The sequence below is a fragment of the Rhinolophus sinicus genome, linkage group LG01, assembly GCF_036562045.2.
Source record: "Rhinolophus sinicus isolate RSC01 linkage group LG01, ASM3656204v1, whole genome shotgun sequence".
NCBI lineage: Eukaryota > Metazoa > Chordata > Mammalia > Chiroptera > Rhinolophidae > Rhinolophus > Rhinolophus sinicus.
Window position 1 is genome coordinate 156499383 of NC_133751.1, and position 20153 is coordinate 156519535.

The 20153-nt window shown below is 39.4% G+C and overlaps 1 protein-coding gene across 1 annotated transcript in view; it reads left to right on the forward strand.

Annotated features, from left to right (window-relative positions):
- The first annotated feature begins 15977 nt into the window (after window positions 1-15977).
- GORASP2 (golgi reassembly stacking protein 2) overlaps window positions 15978-20153 on the forward strand; it is a 30317-nt gene continuing 26141 nt past the window's right edge. Inside the window, exon 1 of the mRNA XM_019727409.2 lies at window positions 15978-16223. Coding sequence (XP_019582968.1) covers window positions 16161-16223 — 63 coding nt within the window. The 5' untranslated portion in view covers window positions 15978-16160. The remainder of the gene's footprint in view (window positions 16224-20153) is intronic.

Below are 20153 nucleotides of genomic sequence, written 5' to 3' on the forward strand. Positions count from 1 at the left end.
GAAATTCATTTGCTCCAATGCAGAGTGAAGCTGGCAGGTGCCAGAGGGTTAGAGTTGATGAAACTAATTAACAAAGAATAGAAACTCTAATTAGATGATACTTTTGTTGTCTTTCTTTTTCTCATTTAACCAGTTCAGAGTGAGTTTGAGACCCTTAAAACTGGAGGCAGGGGAAAGGTAAGAGCTGAATGTTCAAGACAAGAAGTTCATGGCTTAGGCCAGGAGATGAGAACTTGGCTCATTTTCCATCATTTCCAACTGTACCACCATTGAGTCTGGAATTAGAAAATCTACAGATCACTTGGTTGACAAATCACCTCCAACTGGTGTCTATGTTTATTTGATTCCAGATAAAAGTTGGCTCTTGAAGCTTGACTGGAGTCCTTCTGCATGGCAACCTGTTAAAATGAAAGACCTCTGCTCTGTGAAAATGTGGCACTTTTACTGATATTTTTAAAACATCAAACCAGTTGGAATCTGTTGTTGTAGATGCCACTATTAGTAAGTCCATGTCTGTTCTAATTTCTCTTTTTAGAAGTGACTTCCTGATGTGGAAAAGTAGTACTCTACAACTCTTTTCTTTCTTTCCTTCCTTCCTTCCTTCCTTCCTTCCTTCCTTCCTTCCTCCCTCCCTCCCTCCTTTCCTTCCTTTCTTTCTTCTCGCTCTTTCGTTTTACACAATCTTTCTTAAAAACAAAGTAGCCATAGGCATAAGATGTCATTAAATGCACATACAATTTGACCAAGATTTCCACAAGTATTTTGTCCAAGGAAATAATAAGAAATGTGAGCAAAGATTTATCAATAAGGAAGTTTATTACCACATTAATTATAGTTGTGAAATATTAGAAAAACCTAAACATCCCAAATACTTAAGTATTATACAACTAGCAAACATGATGTCATAGAATATTTGACATAGGCATATACTCACCTTATATTGTGCAAAGATCCATGTCACAGAACTACATAATATTATTCTAATTTTTAACATGTGTATACATTTATAGCAATTAAGAGAGCATAGAATTACAGTACATGTTTATTTTCATCCCTGTATGTTTCTGTATTTTTCAGAATTTATACATTGAACAACTACCACTTTTATAATCAGAGAAGGAACATTAGCTTTAAAAAAGAAAGAAAAGAAAGCACCTCCTTGAGGCAGAGCACATTGTTGAAATTAAAAGTTTGTCAGAATCAAGCCCTATTCTTCCTGAAAGTTCAGGAAGAAAGAAACTATGATTTGTTGAGGGCTTGCCATGCACTAGGCACTATGCTTGGGCCTTTTGCATGTATTTTCCCACTTAATCATCACAATAGTCCTGAAAGGTAGATACTATTAGTCTTATCCTTATGGGTGAAGATGCAAAGACTAAGAGAACTTAGTAGCTTAACTTATCTCAGTTCAAATAACTATAAATGACAGAGTCAGAATGCAGAGTCAGGTCTCATTCATTTGTTCATTCACTGATTTATTCATACACACACACGTAATTTTGAGGATGGCTGACCAGTTCTGTCATATGAAAAACAAGAGAATAACATAACAAACAAAGAATAACATTAAAAATATCCATATATTCACCTTCCAGCTGTAGAAATTAAATATTTCAAATACACAGGATGCTGTCTGTGTATTTATCCCCAATTCTATCTGTTCTCTTCTATCCAGAGGTATCCATTAATTTTAATATGGAGTTTAGTGTTTCCATGCAAGTTATTGTTCCTTTGCTACATATGTTTGTATCTGTAAACTATAGTAAATCAGTCACTGTCTAGTCAGAAAAATAGAAACAATTTTATGTATTTCACACAAAGGGAGACTTAATACTGAGAACTGGTTACAAAGGCATATGAAGGGCTGATGGAACAAATGGGATAAGGGGGCTACGTTTAATTTCATCCATTTGCCCCTACTGATCAATTCTCCACCTTTCTTTGTACTCAGAAAACTGAGTGGTACAGACTGCTCCACTGGATTCTCTTGACTTCTGACTTCTGGTTGGTTTGGGCCGTCATGAAGTGCTGGCAAGAGGTTGAGGAGAAGAGGAGAATGAGATCAGAGTATCTGCTCACTTCCTTTCTTCTCTGTTTGGTTGTTACAGGTTGGCACTGCCACTGCTAACATAGCCGCTATTGATACAATTGAAATGCTCGTTTCCAATCACCTTCTCCTGCTGCTGCCACCACTGCTGGTAGCACTGCCAGGAACAGAAAGGAAAATGGCCTCTCCATTTCTTCTGTTTTCTAATCTCTTTGTCAGTGCAAGACACTGGCAAAACCTAACCAGAAACCAGGTAACAAGGGAGCCTGTGAAATGTCATTCACAGGTTTCCAGCCTCTTGCAATACTGAAGAGTACACAGAAAGGCTGGAGTGGGGCTCAGAGCCAAAAGCACATACCCAGCCCAAGGGCATAGCATTGTTTGCATTTTTAAAGGTCTATATAGATAGTGTCGTGCTAAACATACCCTTGCTTTTTTGTTTAACTTTAAACTTTGGAGATCTATCCATGTTAATTCATGTGTCTCTAGTTTATTCATTTTAAATGCAATATTGTATTTAATAATGATATCTCTGCGAAGGAACTGGTGAAGATAGAAACATGGATGTTACTGGCATTGGAACAAAAGAGGTAGAAAGGTAATATATGGCAAGCTACCAACAGTGGGTAAAATTAGATTACAGGAAAATGTTTCTAAAAGCTGTTTATTCCTTCACTCACCATAGATTCATTGAGTTCCTACCATGTTCTAGGCATTGTTCTTAACACAAAGGACAGAAAGTCTAATATTATCTTGTCCCTGCTCTCCAGTTGCTGACACATAGACATTTAGATATACAATTTTCATCAGGGTAATAAGTACTTGGTAGAGTTATAACTATGGTGTTATAGAGGCACAGAGCTTGGTAAATAGAAAAAAGAAACAATAAGGCAATTTCAGTTATAGGCATAGATTTAAATTTCTAAATAAATAAAATACTGTATTTCAGGGCCTGCCCAGTGGCTCAGGCAGTTAGAGCTCCATGCTCCTAACTCCGAAGGCTGCCAGTTCGAGTCCCACATGGGCCAGTTGGGCTCTTAACCACGAGGTTGCGAGTTCAACTCCGTGAGTCCCGCAAGGGATGGTGGGCTCCGCCCCCTGCAACTAAGATTGAACACAGCACCTTGAGCTGAGCTGCCACTGAGCTCCCGGATGGCTCAGTTGGTTGGAATGCATCCTCTCAACCACAAGATTGCCGGTTCGACTCCCGCAAGGGATGGTAGGCTGTGCCCCCTGCAACTAGCAACGGGCAACTGGACCTGCAGCTGAGCTGCGCCCTCCACAACTAAGACTGAAAGGACAACAACTTGACTTGGAAAAAAAAAAAAAGCCCTGGAAGTACACACTGTTCCTCAATAAAGTCCTGTTCCCCTTCCCCAATAAAATCTTAAAAATAAAAAATACTGTATTTCAAAATAATACTATGACTAAAAAAGGCTTATTTCAAGAATGCAAAATGCTTCAACATTCCTAAAAACCTATAAACATAGCAAGTTAAATGAGAAAAGTGGGAAATATGTCAAAAAGTCATTTGAAAAAAATTCAGCAACTTCTCCTAATAAAAACTTAAAGTAGCCACTATTGCAGGATTCCATCTTAACATGATAAAGATTAGTTAGCAAAAACTAAAAATAAACATCAGAATAAATAATAAATTGTTAAATGCATTTCCACTTAAAGCAGGAGTAAGAAACCACTAGTAATCACCTCGTTTTGGACATCTTAGATAACATAGCAAGCTTAAAAAATAAATAAATAAACAAATAAATAAATAAAAGTAGGCATTGCAACAAATATCAAATTGTGAACTATAATATCGCTATTAAAATAGAAGGATGTCCATGATACATTATTAAAAGAAAGGGGAAAGGGAAGCAAATTGCAGAGTCCTGTGTATAATGTCTTTTTGTGTGGATGGGGAGGAAAAGAACACCCAATGTGTGTGTACATAGGTGTGCATCAGGTTTGTAGTTGGCTAGGGAAAAAAGCAGAACTACGCAATCCAAACTCTTTTAACAGTGGTTATCTCAACAGACTAGAGTTTGAAAATGAGAGTTAGTGGACTTTTTATTATTTTAATTATATTTCATTGTGCTATTTTAAAATGAGCACGTGTCACTTTTGTCATCTAAAAATCTAGTAAACGGAATTTTTATTCAGATGGAGGTAGTCACAGAAGGCTTCCTATAGCGATGCTTGAACTTACTTTGAAAGATGAACAGTAGTTCATTAAAGAAAGAACCAGTAAGGCATTTTCTCAGCAGGGTACAGTGAGAGCAAAGGCACTGAGGCATGAGACCAGATGAAACTTTCTGGACATCACAAAAACCTGAGGACAGCTCAAGCTAAGATGGTATGTGTAAACTGTCTCCATCATCACTGAATTCTGACATTTATGGGTTTACAGGCGGGATGGTTGGTCCTATGTGTCTGTACCACTTTGCATTCCCACCAGCAATGTTTGAGCATTTCATGTTACACTGCATCCTTGTGAGTACTTGGTATTGTCAGCTCCTTTTATTTTAGCTACTCTCATAGTTGTGTAGTGGTATCTCATTGCAGCCTTAGTTTTCGTTTCTCTAAAGCTAATATTAAGCATTATCTCATGTCCATATTTGCCATCTCTACATCTTTTTGCATTTGTGTGTGAAATAACTGTTTATTTAAGCCTGTTGTCTATTTTAAAAATTTGGCTGTTTTCTTATTACTGAATTATGAGAGTCCTTTATATATTGTATATATATTTATTAGATACGTGTTTTGCAAATATTTTCTTCAAGTATGTGGCTTTTCTTTTTCTTAATAAGTATCTTTTAAAGAGCCAAAATTTTAAACTTTGATGAAGTGTTATGTACCAATTTGTCTTTTATGGTTTATATTTTTTGTGTCCTATATAAAAGAAAATCTTTGCTTATGTTTTCTTCTAGAAGTTTAAAATTTGTAAGTTTCATTTTAGGTTGAGATTCTTTTTTTCTATGTTTCTTTTTTTTATGTATATATGGATGTCCAATTATTCCAACACCATTTGATGAAAAGATTATCCTTTCTCCATTGAATTGTCTGAGCACCTTTGTCAAAAATCAATTAACCTTACCAAATGATCTTACATATATGGAATCTAAAGAACAAAATAAATGAACAAACAAATCAGAAACAGACTCATAGATACAGAGAACAAACAGATGGTTGCCAGATGGGAGGGAGGTTGGGGAGCTGGGTGAAAAAGGTGAAGGGATTAAGAAGTACAAATTGGTAGCTACATAATAGTCATGGAGATGTAAAGTACAGTACGGGGAATATAGTCAATAATATTGTAAAATTTATGTATAGTGTAAGGCAGGCACTAGACTTATTTGGGGGGCATCATGTCATAAATTATATAAATGTCTAACCACTAGCTATACACCTAATATAAATTATTATTGAATAAATAATTTTTAAAAATATAACTAACCTAAAAAAAATCAATTAACCTTATACATGAGCCTATCTATTCTGTACCATTTATCTGTGTGTCTATACTGTAGCCAATACCAGCACTGACTTGATTACTAAAGCCTTCTATTAAGTGCTTCATGCTGCTTTCACTATACGATGGCAGAGTTGAGTAATTGCTATCAAGGTATAGGACACAAAAATATTTGCTATCTGGCCTTCTACAGAAAAAGTTTGCTATCCTTAATCTGGTTCATATAGAAAAATGAGCAAGCAGAACAGAAGGAAAATTCTGAAAAGAAAGAATGCTGAAAAGTGACTAGTTCTACCAGCTATTGAAATATATTGTAAAACTATTCAGTTATGAAATGTGGCACTGGATCATGAACAGACAATGGGACACAAAATAGAAAGACCATGAGTAGAATCAAATACATATAAGAATTTAGTATTTGGTAAAGATGGTATTTCAAATGATATTTCTTCTGGGGAAAGTTGGATATTTCACTAAACAGTTTTAGAATAACTGGGTAACTATTGGGGAAATAATTAGGCTGGGTCTATACTTACTACTCACAACAAACTAAATTACATCAATTGATTCTAACAGTGAGGTCCCTAGTCTACCCTTCTCCACACAGGACTGTGAAAACATGACAAACCCTCCAAGCTGCCTCCAGTGTTCTCTTGCATAGCCCTGGGCTGGATTCTCCAGCTTGGCCAGAGAGGAGAGGGTGTAAATGCAGGTACAACCTTTTAGTTCCACTTACATTGCAGAGGAGGCAGGATGGTGTAGCCAAAGGGCATGAACTTGGGAATCATTGGGTCTGGATTTGAACTCTGATTATGCCATTTACTAGCTGTAGAGTCTTGGACAAATCACTTAACTTCTCTGCATCTCAGTTTCCACAAAAATGTAATTAATATCTACCTTGCGTTAACAAAGTTGTTTTGACATTTTATAGGCACTAAGGCAAGTTCAAAGTTTTCCTGTAATAATATCACTCTCACTTACTTAACATTTCAACATACTTTCTTAAGAAAGGACTTGAATCACAGTTATCAAATGGAGATTTTGCATAATCCTAGATAGGTCCCAGGTGCATGTCGTCCAAGTGAATATAATTTAAGTGTCCTAATCGGAATGTTTGTGTTCCCCCTCAAATTTATATGCGGAAATCCTAACCCTCAAAGACGATGGTATTAGGAGGTGGGTGGGGCCTTTGGGAGGAGCTTAAACCATGAGGGTGGCACACTCCTGCATGGTATTAGTGTCATAAAAGAGGCTCCAGAGAGATCCTTGCCCTTCCCATCATGTGAGGACACAGCAAAAAGGTGCCAGCTATAAACCAGGAAGAGGGCCCTCACCAAAAGGCGACCGAGATGGTGCCTTGGTCTTAGACTTCCACCCTCAAAAACTGGGAGAAATACATTTCCATTTTTTATATAAGCTACCCAGTCTCTGGTATTTTGTTATAGCAGCCAAAATGCACTAAGATTGAAAATTGATACCAACAAGTAGGGGTGCTGCTGTAACAAATACCTGAAAATGTGGAAGTAGCTTTGGAACTGGGTCATGGGCAGAGACTGGCAGAGTTATGAGGTGCGTGCTAGTAAAAGCCTATGTTGCTCTGCACAGACCGTTAAAGGAGAGTCTCCTGAGGGCTCAGAAGGAGGAGCGCTATAGAGAAAGGCTCATCTTAGAAAATACCTAAGTGGGATGAATAGAATGTTGTTAAAAATATGGACAGCAAAGGCCATTCTGATGAGGTCTCAGAAGAAATGAGGAACATGGTATTGGAAATGGGAGGAAAGGCAATTCTTGGTATAAAGTGGCAGAAAACTTGGCTGAATTTCGAATACCAGTGCCGGGCTCTTCTGCTACCCCCAGGTGCAGCTTGGAGGGCACAGGTGCTAAACCTTGGTGACCTCCATGTGGCATGCAGAGGGCACAAACCATGGCTGTCTCTCTGTAGATTTTAAAGGGTGCCCAGGCAGAGGGTAGCCATGGGGGTGGGGTCACCACACAGAGCCCACACTAGGGCAATGCCCAGCTGAGCCTTGGGGCTGGCCCCCCACCCCTGTGTGTGAGTCCAGCCCTTGAGAGCTACAGAGAGGCCTGTGCCCGGTGCTTTAATAACATGCTTTACATTGTCCCATGGTACAGAGCAGGGGCAAGGAGAAATAGATTGCCTGGGATGGCAAGATAGGTTCCTCTCTATCAGCCAGGACCCTGTGAAGCTCCACCAACTTCTTCCACATTCTGAGGAAGTATAATTTGATGCAGCTCATGAGTTTCCATGTCTCCACAATAACAAAGAAAAAAAAATCATGCAAATAAAGCAGATATTAAGAGGTCAGTATTGTTCTTACTACACTTATTTTACTACTGGCCCTGCCAGCACCTTTCATCTTCAAAGGACTCACAGGTAATAATTAACCTAAGCACTCATTTCCTAAGGTTAGACGCCCACTAAGTTGCTAGAAGGACTCAGCTGCTAGGAGACAGTTGAAAGAAGTAGACCTGGGAAAGCTGTCTAAGCAGGTTCTTTTATCTGCAAAAAACAGATAGGCGAGCTACCTTGAGTAATAAAGGTTTTAGTTAAAAATACACATGATGATAAAGGCGATGAAAATGTCAGAGAAATGCAAGAGCATTAGTACATTTGGGGCCTTACTACAGTAGTCCCCCCTTATCTGCGGCTTCACTTTCCATGGTTTCAGTTATTTGTAATCAACTGTGGTCTGAAAATATTAAATGGAAAATTTCAGAAATAAACAATTCATAAGTTTTAAATTGCACACCATTCTGAGTAATGTGATGAAATCTTGCTCCATCCCACTTGGGATGTGGATCTTCCCTTTGTCCAGCATGTCCACACTGGACATGCTGCCCATGAGACACCTATGTAATTAACCTTTATCATAGGTATGTACATATAGAAAAAACATTTTATATATATATGGTTTGGTGCTACCTGTGGCTTCAGGCATCCACTGGGATCTTGGAACATATCCTGTGGATAGGGTAGAGGCACTACTATATAGAGTTTGTTTGCTGGGAAGATCGCACCCAGCTCTAGAGAGTCTCTTTGACAAAGATGCAAAGACAAGTCATGGAGAAAGGATAGTCTTTTCAACACGTGGTGCTGGGACAATTGGATGCCCATATGCAGAAGAAATGAGCCTCAACATACACCTTACATCTTATACAAAAATTAACTGAAAATGGATCATAGACCTAAATGTAAAATGTGACACTATAAAACTTCTAGAAGAAAACATAGGAGAAAATCTGTGTGACCTTGAATTTGGTGATAAGTTGTTAGATACAATACCAAAAGCACAATACATGAACAAATTGATAAATTGGACTTTATAAAAATTAAAAAATGTTTGCTCTGTGATTGACATGGTTAAGAGAACAAAAAGAGAAGCCAAAAGCTGGGTGTATGTCACATATTTGGTAAAGATTCATATCCAAGACATATAAAGAACACCTAAAACTCAACCATATGAAAATAAATAACACAATTTAAAAATGGACAAAATATCTGAATGGACACTTCATCAAGGAAGCTATACGGATGGCAGATAAGCATATGAAAAGATATTTGACAGCATTTGTCATTGGAGAAATTCAAGTTAAACCACAAGATACCACTACGTACCTAACAGAATGATTAAAATCCAGAAACTGACAACACCAAATGCTGGTGAGAATGCAGAGCAATAGGAATGCACATGCATTGCTGGTGGGAATGCGACATAGTGCAGCCTCTTGGGAAGACAGTTTGGCACCTTCTTACAAAGTTAAACATAAACTTACCATACCACCCAACAAATCCACTCTTAGGTATTTGCCCACATGAATTAAAAATGTATGTTCATACAAAACCTATATATGAATATTTATAGCAGCTTTATTGATACTCACCACAAACTGGAAGAAACCAAGATGTCCTTTAACAGGTAAATGGAAGAACAAACTATAGTGCATCCATACAATGGAATACTGTTTAGTAATAAAAAGGAATGAGCTACTGGGCCATACGACATGCATGAATCTTAAGTGCATTTTGCTAAGTGAAAGAAACTAGACCCAAAAGTCTACCTATTGTGTAATTTCATTCAGATGACATTCTGGGAAAGGCAAAACTATAAGGATGGAAAACAGATTAGTGGTTGCCAGGGGTGCAAAGAAGGGGGAGTGGTTTATCACAAAGGGGACACACAAGGGAACTTTTAGAGTGATGGAAATATTTTGTATGATAAGGTGGTGGATACATGCATTTGTAAAAACCCAAAGAACTGTATATCACAAAGAATGAATTATAATGTGTGCAAATTAAAAGAAAATCAACCGGGATGTCAGGGATCCCAGGATGAAATGCACTAATCTAACTGTATTGCACAGGTGAAGATTACCATATATCTTCACGTTACTGAAGAAGGTGTGGAGGAAAAAAAGGAGCCAACCCAAGTAACTTTGGAAAATAGTGTTTTAACTCAAAACTGTAAAGCTAAATATAAAATACTGTACATAAATATGGTGCTCCCATTAGTAAATTTGCTTCTCACAAGTGTACATGTTAACACTCCTGAAACTATTTTGTATATATACTAGGTTGAAAAAAATAAGGAAGGAAATGGTAGATAATGGAACTAGGTTTCTCACTGTCAGAGAAAGAAGTGACATCTAATCAAAGGGAAAATGCTAGATGAATACTGTGGTGCTCAATTAGAGTTGGAGACAGTATAAGCTCATATTTAGTTTAATATATATACAGATGGAGAGATACAGAAGTAATTATAGATGTGTGTATACATAGATCAATATATATTCACATGTTTCCTAGCTCTGTCTGCTGAGAAGGCCTGAAGGCAATACACTTCAGTAGCAATGAGTACACTCAGCACCCTGTTCTTGGTTTCTAAATACCATTCTCCAAATAAAGGAATCAGGGCTCCTGGGAGAGTGGCTGATGCAGGGGCCGGTACAGGAAAAATACTGGAACATTTTGTAGAGCCAAAAAGTACAAAAATGCTCAAATAACAAAAAAATGCACAACAATGTGAATGTACTTAATACCACTGAACTGTACACTTAGAAATGGTTATGATGGTAAATTTTAAGTTATGTGTTTTTACCATACATACACAAAAAAAGATGAGAGCCAAACAGGGCACACAGAAGTCAACCTGCAAGAGGTCCCAGTCGGCAAAACTGGAAAGATTTGACATTTTGCATTCCCACCAGCAATGAATAATGTAGTATTAGGTTATAATTAAAGTACAAAGCAAATACACATGAGTCCATACCGATATATATAAAATGATTAAATAAATATGGAGGAAAGAGGCAAAATTTCTCCTCCAGGAAGTGGAGCGTCAGGGTGAGCTTGACGTAGTGACTTGATTCCAGGGGAAAGGGAAAAATAGTCACTTTACTGTTAAAGCAGACAGCATCTTAACAAAGTGATCAAGGTTAACATCCCCAGCAAGGAGTCATGTTACTCGTATGTACTCCTGATATGATGTAATGACAAGAGCCCTTTACCTCTGTGGTCTTTCTCCCCAAGACTCACAAGCCCATTCTAATCATGAGAAAAATATTAGATACACCCAAATGCAAGTGTATCCTGCAAAATACCTCACAGTGCTATTTGAAACCATCAAGGTTGTGAAAACCAGGAAATTCTGAGACACTGTCACAAACCAGAGAAGACTAAGGCGATAGGACAACTAACTGCCATCTAGGATCCTGGATTGGATCCTGGAACAGAAAAAAAACATTAGTGGAAAAACTTGTGAAATTTGCATAAAGCTTAGAGTTTAGTTAACACCCATGTACAAATGTTGGTTTCTTGGTTTCAACAAATGTACCACGGTGATGTAAGATATTAGGAGAAACTGGGTGAAGGACATATGGGAATTCTTGGTGCTATCTGTAACTTTTCTGTAAATCTAAAATTATTCCAGAATAAACATTTTGTTTAAAGGAAAACACTAAATAAAAGTTTGACAATAAAGGTGATGGGAACTTCACAGAAATGGTACCATGCTAAGGGTCCAGCTGCCTGCCTCTTGAAAAAATTAAGAGACAAGGTTTGTGGAAAGAAAAGCAGGTTTATTCAGAATGCTGGCATTCCGGGCGGATGGCAGACTCCTGTCCAAAGGCCATCTCCCGGTTCCTAGACTCGGCAGAAGGTGTTCTAGATACACAAGAAGAAGAACAAAGGAAATGGGGAGCTGGTCTGGCAGGTCTGAGAGCTGACACGCTTTCTGGGGTCAGGTCTTTTAAGATAATGTTATCTCTGGACTCGGCCACTGCACCCTGGGGCTTTATGCGTCACCAGTAAAAACTGCAAGGGAGTTGCAACATGGATTCCGGTGTCCAAGCATCTGAGGATTAAGAAATTGCTCTTTTCAGATTAGGATTCTGCTGATTAAATGGATTAACAAAGTATGTGTAGCCTTAAGTAAAGGAACAAAACAGAGTTCTTAATCATTGAGGGAGAAACAAAAAACAGCTGAATATCAGGGTAGATCAAACTGCAAACTAGCTAAGTCTAACTACATTATTGATTCCCCAAGTTTCGCCCTTACAGAAACACCGGAACATCGGCACAAATTGAGCCTATGGCTGAGGGAGGATCCCTCTCAGCTCTAGAGCTTCTCATTGGTTACCTGATTGCCCACAAATTGCAGGGCTTCATTGGGCATCGCTCCAGTGTGGTAGTTCTCAAATTTTGTGTGCATCAGAATGACCTGGAAATTAATAAAGACTTCTAGGACCCCGGCTCATTGAAGTAAAGTAGCTCTTGGACTTCTGCATTTTCACAATGTTCCCTGATTATTCTGATACTTATCCGAGCTTGAGAACCACTGCTCTAGTGCTTTTCTATTAACATTATCATTCATTCAACAACCATTCATTAAACAACTATTCTATGCCAGCCCATTATCAGTACTACTAAGTATACAGTGATGGACACACAGGCAAAGATATCATGGAGCTAACATTCCAATATGCAAATAAATATACACTAACTGACTCTCTTCTTGTATTTCCCAGTTCCATGTCCCCATAGAGAAAATCTGATTGGCCTAGCTAGTCACCATCGTCTTGTTTGTTTTGGGGAACTGGGGGCAGAGCTCTTCTTAACAGGCCACTTAATAGGTTATTCGTTAGTGTAGGTATTAGTGGACAGAAGGTCAGGGGTTCCCCTCTACTCCAGTCTGCTGTGGCCTGTGTTCCATGGGACACTGACTCCTCCTGATGTTTGCCCCCTGAGCAAAACAAGCTAGGTCAGGAAGAGACCCATGGATGAGGGAGGCCCTGCTGGCTGACTATGCAGAGTGGCTATCATGCAAAGGCAGCAGGAATCAAACTTTCCCAGGGCAGTCTGGAGGCAAAAATGTTAGGCTGCACTACCGTGTTTCCCCGAAAATAAGACCTCATCGGACAATCAGCTCTAATGTGTCTTTTGGAGCAAAAATTAATATAAGACCCGGTCTTATATTAAAATAAGACCCTTATATTATAATATTTTATATTATATTATTATATTATATAAGACCCGGTCCTATATTATAGTAAAATAAGCCCCTGATATACTATATTATATTATATTATATTATATTATATTATATTATATTATATTATATTATAAAGACTCGGTCTTATTTTACTATAATTTTTTTCTCCAATGGACATATTAGAGCTGATTATCCAGCTAGGTCTTATTTTCAGGGAAACATGGTAGCTGTTACGATACAAATGACCCTATCATTTACACTCATTTATGGGAACTCAGAGTTCCCAGGACACAGAAAATTGTGTCTCAGATGCTTCTTCCAGAAAAGTAGATTTCTTCTGGTTTGATATTTTTAGTCTGTAAATATTTGCTCTTGCTGGGTTTTATTTTCCTGCTGCCTGTGATGTTTCAAAATACCAACTTGCCTGCAGCAGATTCCTACTTGAATGGAGACTGACTTAGACAGTAATCTCCCATGTCTTCCCCTCCATCATGTTATATTTGTTTATATTAGCTTTGACAACATTCTTGAGATTTTATTCTCTGTCCTCAAGCACATTCCCTAAAAGAGGAAAACTGGCACCATAAAAACTGGAGCAATGGTTATCACAGTTTTTTAGTCCCAAATCAGGTGAGCCTTGTACATCATCTACGAATTGCCACTAAAGAGATAACACAGGTTTTGATGAGGCACAAATAGGAGCAGCAGAAGTAACTTACTAACTGATCCTGAAAAGAAAAGGCTTTGAAGCTATTCATTACACACACTCAATTCAAATCGACAAACATTACTACTATGTTCCCAACACTCAGTCAGGAACTGGAGATCTAAAGATGAAAAGATCCTCACCCTGAATGAAGGGACCAGAAAGAGTGCGAGATAGGCCTGTGAGGATGATGATGTTACCAGAAAAGAACTATTTTAGGAACTCGGAATGAGGAGAGTCGTTCTGAATTTAGGGATACATAACTAATATTTGAGATGGGCATTAAGGGACAGTTAAAATTTTTCTAAGAAAAATGTAGGAAAGCATTCCAGATGTCTGGATTAGCATAAATAAAGTCAAGAAGGTAAGAAAGTAAATGGTATGTATGGGGAATAGCAGACAGTACAAACTCTAGGTTAACTAAACTCTAAACTTTATTCAAATTTCACAAGTTTTTCCTCTACTTGTGTGGTCAGAACACAGTACAGTTCTAAAGAAGGGCAGGATTTGCTCATGGACAGCCAACGGCCTGCAACCTGGGTTCTGCAAACAAAAATTTTGACCACTGAACACAGCAACAGCTTATTACACAATAAGCTGAACACAGCAACAGCTTATTACACTACCATGAAGAGAAGTATAATTGCCAAGCAGAACAAAACATTATCATCAAATCAAGTTCTTATATTTATTCCTTTGCATTAAATTAACTTGTTGAGTTAGCGGCCCGGTGCTCTGCTACGTAAGTATTAGGAACACAGAGTTGACTCCACTGCAGTCCCTGTCCTTGAGGAGTCTAATAACTGGAGATTTGATTCCTGTATTTATGCATTTGTTAGGCCTCCTAAAACCTGATACTGGCTTATTGACAGCACAGAAAGGTAAATACTTTTTTATATTTAAATTTTAAATACTGTATTGTTATAGAAGCAGTCGATGAGCACTAAAGAATATAGCGTCAACAAAAACAAAAAATAAAACATCTCTGTCACTACCCAGAGATCACTACTCTAACCCTTGGTTCATATCCTCCCACATCTTCCTATACATACATACGTATTAATATGTATTTTAATTTACGAAAATGTTTTTATGTTTAGAGACATTCTATCTTGTAAACTATTTTTTTGTCAATAATTTCCACTTTTCCATGTCAATAAATGCTTTTCTTCTACTACTCAGTACATATTCAAATTTCCCAAATTGAGCCAACAATGTCCTTTACAGCTAATTTCTCCAAATCAGCCCCCAACTCAAGACCTTACTTTGCATCTCGTGGTTATGTCCTTTATATATCTTTTCATTCAGTATAGTCCCTTTCTTATTATTCTAACTTGATGAAAAGAACTGGCCAGTTGTTCTGAAGGACAGTCTAACTCGTGTTTGCCTGGTTGCTTTCTTGCCTGTCAGTTTCCTTGTTGCTCTGTCCTCTGTATTCCTGTAACCTGGAAGATCTAACTGAAGATGTGACCGAAACAAGTTAAACATTTTGGGCTAGAATACTTCATGGGTGATAATATATATTTCATGTTGCTTCACATCAGAACATGCATATTCTGATATCTATTTGATCCACCATAGGTGATAGTCAAATTGAACCTGGGGCAATGGACGTAATTGGGGGTTTTAGAGGGAACGGGGCAAAAGGAGGCAACAACGGAGTAGGAAAAGTGTGACTACAACTTGGCTACCTAAAGGAAATGGGGAATCCAGCAGCAGGCCGTGGAACGCCCAGGGCATCCAACTGTACTGATCTTGTTCTATTAGGGAAGGTAAAAAAAACAACACACACACCCCCGCCCCCTCCGTGGGTCCTCCATGACTCTTTGGGGAAGCTGTTTTATAAAGAGAAATTCCACTTTATAAAACTGAGCTGAGCAAACGCGTCTCCAATCTACGGAGAGCCACTGTCACACTCCTCTGTACAACCTGGGACAAGACCCCGAGAATTGGGGATAAGTTCAGTGTGTTTGCGTCCGCCTCCACTTTTTTCAACAGCAGCTCTTTTCTTGCCTCTGGCCACCAGGGGGCGCTATAACCAAGCAACCGCTCTTTCGGGCTAGCGGGAACGAATCTAGATGAATCTTGTCCAACCTAGGACCCCGTAGCAAGGTGCCGAAGCCGGATGAACCGTATTTCTGCTCTCTCGCGAGCAATAGTGGGCCCCTCCCCGCTATCCGCCTCCGCCCCTTCCACCCCACCCGCGCATGCTCAGGCCCCTCCCCGTGGTTCGCGGCAGGTGGCGCTGTCTGCGGCGTCGCAGCGGCCCTGGCAGCAGCGGAGACGATCTCCCGGCGGGCAGTGCGGCCCGGCTCTCCGGCGGCAGCGAGTGCCACGTCCCAAGTGCTACGCGGAGGAGCGGAGCGGGCGGTACGCGGGGGGCGGGGAGCTGCGCGGAGCCCGGTTCGGCCACACTGATCGCCCGCCGCCATGGGCTCTTCGCAGAGCGTCGAGATCCCAGGCGGGGGCACGGAAGGCTACCACGTCCTGCGGGTAAGAGCTCCGACGGCGACCCGAGAACGGTCGGATGGAGGCGGGGCCTGGCCACCGGGAGGCCGCCGGAGGCCCCCGACGGGCCCTTTCCCGAGGCTGCCAGGCCTGACCCCGCGAAGGAGCGGCGACCGTGGGCTCTGCTTTGGCCGAGGCCGGCTCGGGAGGCCGCTTGGATCCCCGCTCCCAGGGTGGCCTCGGGGCCCGGGGTTCCCGGCTTTGGGAGGACGGGCTGGAGCCGGAGACGGCATCCCGCGACTTCGCCGGGGGGCTGCCCAGGCAAGAGAGGGACATCCTTGGCTGCTTTTTTTCCCTCGCGATGTTCTCCGCCCGGTTCCCTTAATTGTTAGCTTCCAAAGTTAGGAAAGGCTTGGGGACAAAGTCTGCAAAGAAGTGATGGTGAAGGTATCCTTTGAGTTTTTCCGAGAAGAGGAAGCCTGGAACCTGCAGACAAGAGGCCGGGGGGTGGGGGGTGGGGGTGCCACGGCAGGTGTTCACTCACCTGGGCGCTGTCTGAATGTCCGGAAAGGCCAATTAGGCAAACAAAACAAAATGGCCTTAAAGTAGGTTTGACGGACTTAACATTTACTGGAATGGGACAGTTTTTCCTCTCGTGTAGCTCCTAACCTTTCAAATCCTCCTCTTCAACATTTCCTGGTGGGGGGGAACTTCCGTTCTGTTCTAAAAGTATTCAGGGTGTGGTGGGGATTAAGGTCTAGAGCCGCAGTGATAAAAAGAGGTGATGGAGAAGAATGTTTAAAAATATCCAGATAAATAAAGGGGAAAAAAACCTCAGGCATCAGGAGGCAGAGAAACAGTATTTCAAAAGGCGTTAGCTAAGTCCCTGCGTATGGACAGCCTGGGTTGAACAAAACATGTGGTCCTTTCCTCATGGAACTAGGAGTCTTTAAAAGTAGCATTGATGGTTGTGTGCTGTGACACCTACGTGTGTGGTAACATGGTTGACTGTCAACAGAGTGGCCCCAATCTTGAGTGCCATTTCAGAACGTAATAGAGTGTCACTAGATATTAGCTTCTCACAGGCCAGAGCATTTTCACTGAAAGGGAGAAAGTGCACTTCGTGCTGCTACAATCATTTTCTGCCTTAGGTCCCATGTTTTAGGAGAGACAAGCTCTTAAACTAAATTACCCAGATAGCTGTGCAATAGGGCTGTGATCGATCACCTTTTGGATCTTCAGGATTATCATGTCTGGTTGCCTCTCTACTAAAAATCCCTCTTGAAGCCACACTCTTGGCTGGAAAGGATGACTCTCCGGGAAAATAAAGGGAATCTATAAATCATATTACCTTCCTGTTTCCTTCAGCTAAGCCAGCCCCCAGGTACCACACTGATGGGGGAAATGGAAAAAGTGTCAGATCCCAGATGTGAAGTGAAAGCGGCAGTACTTTTCTCTCTATTACCGTGTTTCCCTGAAAATAAGACCTAGCCGGACAGTCAGCTCTAATGCGTCTTTTGGAGCAAAAATTAGTGTAAGAGCCAGTGTTATGTTATGTTATGTTGTATAAGACCCGGTCTTATTTTACTTATTTTATAGTAAAATAAGACCGGGTCTTATATTAATTTTTGCTCCAAAAGACTCATTGGAGCTGATTGTCTGGCTAGGTCTTATTTTTGGGGAAATACGGTATCTGGCTTGATTTTTGAGTTCTCTGCTCTGGGGTATGTTACCCAGGATTACCAGTTGATTCTTATAGGGACTGATTTTGGCCATAAATCTTTGGGGATTCATGATATTTTTGTAATACATGCACTCAGTGAAACAGTGTTAATGAGTTTAAGAAGTCTTCTAGAAAGCTGTACACATCAAAAGGATTCCAATTCAGTGACTTCTGTTAATGACTACTTTTGCAGTTAGGCAACAAGCTAAAGTGTATTTTCTTTCCATAGGTGCACCTCAGTAAATCAGCGCTTATATTAATACATAATCTGATTTTTAGAAGCACTAGGGACAGCCTTACTTTCCAGTCTGCGTCTGGAGCATAAATATAGCAAAAGATGAAGTAATTCTTTTGTTTGACTTTTATTAGATAGAGCTTTAAAATAGTAATGATCATCTAGTTTAGGAGGATTTTTAAAATGTATCTGAGTTTCTAACCCACTCTGCCCCCATTCTGTAATTGGTTTTGTCTTTGTTCTTAAAGAAGGAAGTACATATTAAATCTCAATAGATAAAAATATCTTCCTTTCATTTATTATTACCTAAACGTACAGCGGTGTCTTCTACTGCTGGCTTACTGAGCTTGTAAACCAGAGTTAATATGACAGGATAACATTGGAATAAAATCACCCATGTTTAACCATTCTAGAATGATTTCATTAGAAGTTTATTTTCTTTTATAATTCCCTGGCCATTTCCTTGTCTGTAATGAAAACTTGTATGACTGGGTTTTGAAATACCAAGTATAGTGACAACCATATTCACTGCTGTTTTATTATTGTTATTTCAAAGTCCCTACAATTCAGATAGGTTGCACTTTACATTTTTTTCCATTTTTCCATATCCATTGTTAGAGTCTGCTTAAAAAAAAATCTTTAGGGACAACCTTGAAATGGTTCCAGATTTTCTGCTATGAGCAGTGTGCTTTCCCCTTTGTGTTTTATATGTTTGTGTATTAATGCACATTTTTAATTTTGTGATCATTTTCTATACCCAATTCCCCACTCAGGAAATAACCACCATAGGTAGTTTCTTATGTATCCTTTCAAAAATGTTTTATGCAGATAAAATAATCTACCCCCGTCTTTCACTCTCTTCTCTCTTGTTTGTTTGTTTCCTTTTTTAACTATTGAGATCAGATGATACATACTGTTACACACCTTGGTCTTCTCCTTTGATAACCCATCCTGGCAGTCTTTCCATAGCAGCACATAGCGCTCTGCCTCTTGTTTCACTTTGCTTCCAATAGTCTGTTGTGCCATAGTTTGGTTAAGCAGCACCTCCTGGCGTTGGACATTTAATTTTTCTAATCTTGCTGTTACAAGTACATTTCTACAACCTTACATCCCACCTTTTGTTTTCACTTAAAATACACATTTTTTCCCAAATTACTGAATTTCAATTTTGTCTATTTATATAAACATTGATCTTTAGTAAATTAATACATTGTTTTCTGATTATCAGCACGTGTTCATTAGAGATCATTTGGATAAATTCAAAAAGTATAACAAAGAATCAAAATTACCTGTAATCCTACCAAGTAAAGGTATTACTGTTGAAGTATTTTCCCTGGTGTTTTTCCTGTGCCTAACATTGCCCCTTAGCCATGTTTCACAAAAGAATTTGAATGATATGACATATTCAAGTACAGTATGGTCAAAAGTTACCATAAGATGTTAGCTTTATGACCTAAATATGTACTAGCTGAGGAATTGTTAAATAAATCCAGGCCTAACTACAGATTCGAATACTCTGCATTCAGTGAAAATTGTGTTTCAAAACACTCTGTGGACATAATTATGCCTCTCCGTGTATGTCCATGTATGTTTGAGTGCCCAGGAAAATAAAATGGAAAGGTAATAAGCCAGGATATTAGAAAGATTATTGGTGGGTGGTGGCATATTTATATTCCTTTTAAACTTGAATGTATTTTTTACAGTGATCATGAACATTTATATATTCACAAAAATATAGTTATAAAAAGTTATTTCTAAAAAGTGGACTCCTAATGGAAGATTTTTTAGTTTGTTAAGTCTTTTAAAAATAACGTATTTTAGATTCCCTTTTGCAGTGGGTCCAAGTCCATGTTTACCATGAATACCACTTTTATTCCCGTTCTGTAATTCTAACATAGACAGGAAAAATGTTATTCAAGGCTTCTAGTTTTGTTAGCAGCTACTGTGAGTTGCTACAATTCAAGTATATCAAATACAGAATTCTTGCCTAGATTTTCCACTGATTATCAAGTGAATC